The 7,868-nt window shown below is 31.6% G+C and overlaps 2 protein-coding genes across 2 annotated transcripts in view; both read right to left on the minus strand.

Annotated features, from left to right (window-relative positions):
• LOC137639498 (macro domain-containing protein PG1779-like) overlaps positions 1–1,100 on the minus strand; it is a 52,574-nt gene extending 51,474 nt beyond the window's left edge. Inside the window, exon 1 of the mRNA XM_068371769.1 lies at positions 936–1,100. Within this exon, the coding sequence (XP_068227870.1) occupies positions 936–1,100 (165 nt within the window). The remainder of the gene's footprint in view (positions 1–935) is intronic.
• A 237-nt stretch (positions 1,101–1,337) lies between these two features.
• LOC137645020 (cilia- and flagella-associated protein 300-like) lies at positions 1,338–7,498 on the minus strand. The gene is made up of 3 exons (XM_068377889.1): positions 7,339–7,498; positions 2,695–2,867; positions 1,338–1,524 (listed from the first exon to the last, which is right to left on the minus strand). The coding sequence occupies exons 1-3, from the start codon at positions 7,450–7,452 to the stop codon at positions 1,338–1,340; spliced, it is 474 nt and encodes a 157-aa protein (XP_068233990.1). The 5' UTR covers positions 7,453–7,498.
• Positions 7,499–7,868: the final 370 nt, after the last annotated feature.

Below are 7,868 nucleotides of genomic sequence, written 5' to 3' on the forward strand. Positions count from 1 at the left end.
TCACGCTTCATAGTCCTCAGCCATTTAGGCCTAGGTCTTCCAGCTTTTTTTTTTTTTTTTTTTTGTGCCTTGCGGACAATGCTCTCATTTTCAAGGTAATTGCCCCAGATTGAGTACTTTTGGTCGATTTAAGGAAATTTCTAGGGTAATGGTACTTTCAAAGTAATTTTAAGGTAACATTTTTCATCAGGCAATCTTTTGATTATAGAGTAACATTGCGTATTTAAAATTTATCTTTCAGATTTGTCACAAAATAGAGAGCTTTCGATAATCACGATAAAATTGTTTTGTGTTTTATGAGTTTACTTTAGCATTTAAGGTAATTTTCCCAACTTTGAGGTAATTTCTGAGGCAATCCCTCGAACATCATATGAGAGCCTTGCTTGTGGATCCCAAGGTAATTTCTCTAAATTTGAGGTAAATTTCTGAGGTAATCCCTCAAACATCATACGAGAGCCCTGCTTGTGATCTAGATTTCAAGGTAATTTCTCTAAATTTGAAGTAATTTCTGAGGTAATCCCTCAAACATCATATGAGAGTCCTGCTTGTGATCTAGATTCCAAGGTAATTTCTCTAAATTTTAAGTAATTTCTGAGGTAATCCCTCGAACATCATATGAGAGCCTTGCTTGTGGATCCCAAGGTAATTTCTCTAAATATAAGGAAATTTCTGAGGTAATCCCTCAAACATCATATGAGAGCCTTGCTTGTTATCTAGATCCCAAGGTAATTTCTCTAAATTTGAGGTAAATTTCTGAGGTAATCCCTCAAACATCATATGAGAGCCTTGCTTGTGGATCCCAAGGTAATTTCTCCAAATTTGAGGTAAATTTCTGAGGCAATCCCTCAAACATCATATGAGAGCCTTGCTTGTGATCTAGATTCCAAGGTGATTTCTCTAAATTTGAGGTAAATTTCTGAGGTAATCCCTCAAACATCATATGAGAGCCCTGCTTGTGGATCCCAAGGTAATTTCTCTAAATTTGAGGTAAATTTCTGAGGTAATCCCTCAAACATCATATGAGAGTCCTGCTTGTTATCTAGATCCCAAGGTAATTTCTCTAAATTTGAGGTAAATTTCTGAGGTAATCCCTCAAACATCATATGAGAGCCCTGCTTGTGGATCCCTAGGTAATTTCTCTAAATTTGAAGTAATTTCTGAGGTAATCCCTCAAACATCATATGAGAGCCCTGCTTGTGATCTAGATTCCAAGGTGATTTCTCTAAATTTGAAGTAATTTCTGAGGCAATCCTTCAAACATCATATGAGAGTCCTGCTTGTGGATCCCAGTAACATTAAAATCCTTTGAACGAAAGGACAAATTCCCGAAGGCTCCGTTACATGTCTCCAACGCCTCGTTGGTGAAGGAGAGTGTGGACGGTCCTCGTGTGGGGGTTGACCACGAGCAGGAGAACGTTCAGTGGGTTTTCTGGATCTTCGGGAACACTTCTACCGTTCGCCGTTTTCAGGTGGAGTTTGGCTGCGACTGAACGAATAACCACTTTTCCATCTACCAGCTGAGGACTGAATAGATTATTATTATTATTATCATCATCATTATTGTTATTATTATTATTATTATTATTATTATTATTATTATTATTATTATTGTTGTTGTTGTTGTTGTTAATAATACTATCATTATTACTAATATTATTATTATTGTTATTATTATTATTATTGTTGTTGATGTTGTTGTTGTTGTTGTTGTTAATAATACTATTATCATCACAATTTTTATTATTATTAATATTATTATTATCATCATCATCATCATTATTATTATTATTATTGTTGTTGTTGTTGTTGTTGTTGTTAATAATACTATTATTATTACTATTTTTATTATTATTAATATTATTATTATTACCATCATCATCATTATTATTATTATTATTATTATTATTATTATTATCATTATTATTATTATTATTATTACTTGCTAAGCTACAACCCTAGTTGGAAAAGCAGGATGCTATAAGCCTAAGGACTCCCGCAGAAAATGATAGTCCAGTGAGGAAAGGAAACAAGAAAATGAATTAAAATAAGTCATGACAATGAAGCTAAGATATTTCATGAATAGAAACATTATATTAGAGATCCTTCATATATAAACTCTAAAAAAAGAGGAAAAGAAACAAGCAAGAGATAATTATATGTGTTTATAATGTTTCACAAACTTAGCCATCAATAATCTTTAATAGCGAAGGCCTTGGAATACATAGGATAAAATCAATTAAAAAAATTCCTTCCGCTGTCTTGGGTTAGAGTTCTCTTGCTTGAGGGTACTCTCGGGCACACTATTATGTCTTATTTCTCTTCCTCTTGTTTTGTTAATTTTTTTTTTATAGTTTATATAGGAAATGTTTATTTTGATATTTTTACTTGTCTTAAAATATTTAATTTTTCCTTATTTCCTTTCCTCACTGGGCTATTTTCCCGGTTGGAGGCCCTGGGATTATAACATCCTGCATTTCCAACTAGGGTCGTAGCTTAATAATAATAATAATAATAATAATAATAATAAAGTAAAAACGGAAGTAATATTTCTGATCTTTCTAACTTGTCTTGATTTAGGACAAACTTTAAAAGAATAAGGATCATATAATCTAATTCTGCATTTAATACTTTTGTATATAATTTCTTTGGCCAAAACTATCATAAAAGTATTAAAAATGGAAAAGAAAATATTACCTGATGAGATCCTTGTACAAGGCTTTTGTAACGGTGACATAATTATGAAAATTGTCTTCAAACTGGCAACATTCTCCTCCCAAGACCACTAATCTGAAAAGGAGGAAAAGAAGTTCTCTGCGCTCCTCTTCGCTGTACACCTTCCAGAACTCTCCTTCCTCTTGGACCAGGATCTGGAATGGTCAAATGGTAAAAAAACTGTATGATTTATAGGGGAGTATATTGACTTCAAGGATTGGGCCAGATCTACTAAAACAGAAGAAGAAGAAGAAATCTCTCTGTTCTCCACCATATTATTATTATAGGCCTGTTGTTAAGCCTCTGAACACTCAGCAGCAGTATATATATATATATATATATATATATATATATATATATATATATATATATATATATATATATATATATATATATATACTACTATCCAAGCTACAACCCTAGTTGGAAAAGCAAGATGCTATAAGCCCAGGGGTTCTAACAGGGAAAAATAGCCCAGTGAGGAAAGGAAATAAGGAAATAAATAAATGAATAGAACAAATTAACAATAAATCATTCTAAAATAAGTAACAACGTAACAACCGGCCTGAGATATGTTTCTTTCCCTATAAAACTAGAAGGTACTTTTTCGTTAATTTTACGTTTTATATAAGATAGAACTTCAAAAGTTCAAAGTTGGAGCAAATGCTTTTTTGTTAACCAGGCGGACATGAGTCTTTTTATAGTTTATTTATGACATATTTGTTTTTGATGTTGTTTATAGTTTATATGTGACATGTCTCTTTTGACATTGTTACTTTTTTTTAGAACGATTTATTGTTGATTTGTTCTCTTCATTTATTTATTTCCTTATTTCCTTTCCTCACTGGGCTATTTTTCCCTGTTGGAGCCCCTGGGCCTATAGCATCTTGCCCTGTTGGAGCCCCTGGGCCTATAGCATCTTGCTTTTCAAACTAGGATTGTAGCTTGGGTAGTAATAACAACAATAATAATAATAATAATAATAATAATAATAATAATAATAATAATAATAATAATAATAATAATAATAATAATAATAATAATAAAGAAGTTAGAACTCAAGTTGACTTTTGATCTACTTTGGACATGGCTAGATACTTTTAGTTCTTAGACCTAGTGTCTTTTACATCAGGGTTGTGTCTATATATGCTTGATCACATTTACAATTGTCGAGTGACCAGCAACTCAAAGATGATAACTTCTTCAATGTTTATACCAAAGTGTTCTCAAATAAATAAATTCCTAAGAAAATAATAAACAAAATAACATTGACCGATTTTAAGCCTTTGTGATTCCATTCTGGCCTGAAAAATCAATATAGTACCATTATGCAGAGACTAGCTGTAGTTGTAATGAATTGCTCCCAGTTAAAAAAAAAGGAAATAATTTGATTAATTTGATTGAGATCTGGAAATAACCTTTAGATTAATTCAAGACCTTACTGATGACCAAAATCAAGCCATGTTCCCCAAATATAATTCACTCTTTAGCTATGGTAAGCAGCTCTTCTAGGAGAAGGACACTCCAAAATCAAACCATTGTTCTCTATTCCTGGGTAGTGCCATAGCCTCTGTACCATGGTCTTACACTGCCTTGGGTTAGAGTTCTCTTGCTTGAGGGTACACTTGGGCACACTTTTCTATCTAGTTTCTCTTCCTCTTGTTCTGTTAAAGTTTTTATATTTTAAATAGGAAATATTTATTTTAATATTGTTACTATTCCTAAAATGTTCTATTTTTCCTTATCTCCTTATTTCCTTATTTCCTTTCCTCACTGGGCTATTTACCCTGTTGGGGCCCCTGGGCTTATAGCATCCTGCTTTTCCAACTAGGGTTGTAGCTTAGCATTTAATAATAATAATAATAATAATAATAATAATACTCGCATGTGACAATGTACTAAATGTTTCGCAATGTTTAACAGTACTAATTGTTACCTTCAAGTCTAATTTCTCTTCTCGCAGCATTTTATTATTATTATTATTATTATTATTATTATTATTATTATTATTATTATTATTATTATCCAAGCTACAACCCTAGTTGGAAAAGCAAGATGCTATAAGCCCAGGGGCTTCAACAGGGAAAAATAGCCCAGTGAGGAAAGGAAATAAGGAAATAAATAAATGATGAGAACAAATTAACAATAAATCATTCTAAAAAAAGTAACAACGTCAAAACAGACTAGTCATTTATAAACTATTAACATCAAAAACAAATATGTCATAAATAAACTATAAAAAGACTCATGTCTCCCTGGTCAACAAAAAAGCATTTGCTCCAACTTTGAACTTTTGAAGTTCTACTGATTCAACTACCCGATTAGGAAGATCATTCCACAACTTGGTCACAGCTGGAAGAAAACTTCTAGAGTACTGCGTAGTATTGAGCCTCGTGATGGAGAAGGCCTGGCTATTAGAATTAACTAGCTGCCTAGTATTACGAACAGTATAGAATTGTCCAGGGAGATCTGAATGTAAAGGATGGTCAGAGTTATGAAAAATCTTATGCAATATGCATAATGAACTAACAGTACTAATTGTTACCTTCAAGTCTAATTTCTCTTCTTGTAGCATTTGCAATGACAGTTTTATATAGATTAATTACATTGCCAAAAAAAATTGTAATAACTAAACAATATCATTCAACATATTAACCAGTGCTTCCAGAAAATATTTATTGTTAAAAAATCTTGCTAGAATTAGTAAGATGACGTTGTTCTTAGTGCCACATGGCTCATAGCCATCGTTCTACCCCTATTAATGCTATTTAATATCTTTTATATTTTCAAAAGAAAGAAAGATATAGCCAATTTATTATTATTATTATTATTATTATTATTATTATTATTATTATTATTATTATTATTATTATTATTATTATTTTTTATTATTATTACAATTATTTTTTATTATTATTATTATTATTATTATTATTATTATTATTATTATTGTTGTTGTTTTTGTTGGTGTTGTTGTTGTTGTTGTTGTTGATTTTGTATTTATTAATATTATTACAAATATTATTATTATTATTATTATTATTATTATTATTATTATTATTATTATTATTATTATTATTATTAATCTTGATATTATTATTATTATTAATAATAATAGTAACAATATTATTAATTCTATTATATAATGAACAGTACAGTAGTTATATAGAGTATAGGCCTATTTCAAATTCTGTTGGAATGATAAAATAGCAGTTTTAACAGTATGAATACATCGCCATTTTCAATGCTTTTCTTTGGCATGAAAAGAGATCTTGTTATATTGTATAAGAGATTCAGAATTGAAGAGTCCCAAATTCATGATGGTGTTTCACGGTCTTGGGTTAGAGTTCTCTTGCTTGAGGGTACACTCATACTATTCTATCTATTTCCTTATTTCCTTTCCTCACTGGAATATTTTCCCTATTGGCGTGGGCTTAAGCATCCTGCTTTTTCAATTAGGGTTGTAGCTTAGCCAATAATAATAATAATAATAATAATAATAATAATAATAATAATAATAATAATGATAATAATAATAATATCATTATTATTATTATTATTATTATTATTATTATTATTATTATTATTATTACATGCTAAGTTACAACCTTAGTTGGAAAAGCAGGATGCTATAAGCCCAGGGGCTCCAACAGAGAAAATAGCTCAGCGAGGAAAGGAAAAGAGGAAAATGAAATATTTCGGGAAGAGTAACAACATTAGAATAAGTATCTCCAATATAAACCATAAAAACTTTAACAAAACAATAGGAAGAGAAATAAGATAGAAGAGAACTCTAACCCAAGGCAGTGGAAGACCATGGTACAGAGGTTATGGCACTACCCAAGACTAGGGAACAATGGTTTGATTTTGGAGTGTCCTTCTCCTGGAAGAGCTGCTTACCATAGCTAAAGAGTCTCTTCTACCCTTACCAAGGGGAAAGTAGCCACTGAACAATTACAGTGCAGTAACGCAACCCCTTGAGTAAAGAAGAATCATTTGGTAATCTGTGTTGTCAGGTGTATGAGGACAGAGGAGAATATGTAAGGAATAGGCCAGACTATTCAGTGTATGCGTAGGCAAAGGGAAAGTACTGTAACCAGAGAGAAGGATCCAATGAAGGCTCAATACTACGCAGTACTCTAGAAGTTTTATTCCAGGTGTTACCAAGTTGTGGAATGATCTTCCTAATCGGGTAGTTGAATCAGTAGAACTTCAAAAGTTCAAAGTTGGAGCAAATGCTTTTTTGTTGACCAGGCGGAGATGAGTCTTTTTATAGTTTATTTATGACATATTTGTTTTTGATGTTGTTAATAGTTTATATATGACTTGTCTGTTTTGACGTTGTTACTTTTTTTAGAACGATTTATTGTTAATTTGTTCTCTTCATTTATTTATTTCCTTATTTCCTTTCCTCACTGGGCTATTTTTCCCTGTTGGAGCCCCTGGGCTTGTAGCATCTTGCTTTTCCAACTAGGGTTGTAGCTTGGATAGTAATAATAATAATAATAGTAATAATAATAATAATGTAGTACTGTCTGGCTAGTCAAAAGACCCCATAATAATGTACATTCGGAAAAAAGAAGATGAAAGAACAATGATACTAATCCAATAATTCTTACAATATACCTTCTTCAGGTTATCATCGAGGACGAGATCATCCTGGTATTCCTCAAAACAGCGGACTATCTCTCCATCTTCCCTCAGAACACCAACATCGTAAAGTCTCCTGAATATATCCATGGACGTCAATTCACACGGTATCCTTTCGATGTCTTCCACTCGGCTGCCATTACCTAAAAGAAGGTGAGGATGTAGATTAATCATAAGATATAGGCTATAAGCTTCATCATCTGCATATGCAACGAGCTTGTTTTCTAGGCCAAAGTACATGTGTGTATAGCATGAAATGTAATGGGCCGAGAAAACTACCCTTAGGGACACCAGATATCACAGTCATGCACTCACTATGATGCCTATTATTATTATTATTATTATTATTATTATTATTATTATTATTATTATTATTAGCTAAGCTACAACCCTAGTTGGAAAAGCAGGATGCTATAAGCCCAATGGCTCCAACATGGAAAAATATCCCAGTCAGGATAGGTAACAAGGAAATGAATAAACTACAAGAGAAGTAATGAAGAGTTAAA

This window comes from Palaemon carinicauda, chromosome 1 (genome assembly GCF_036898095.1).
Source record: "Palaemon carinicauda isolate YSFRI2023 chromosome 1, ASM3689809v2, whole genome shotgun sequence".
Classification (NCBI taxonomy): Eukaryota; Metazoa; Arthropoda; class Malacostraca; order Decapoda; family Palaemonidae; genus Palaemon; species Palaemon carinicauda.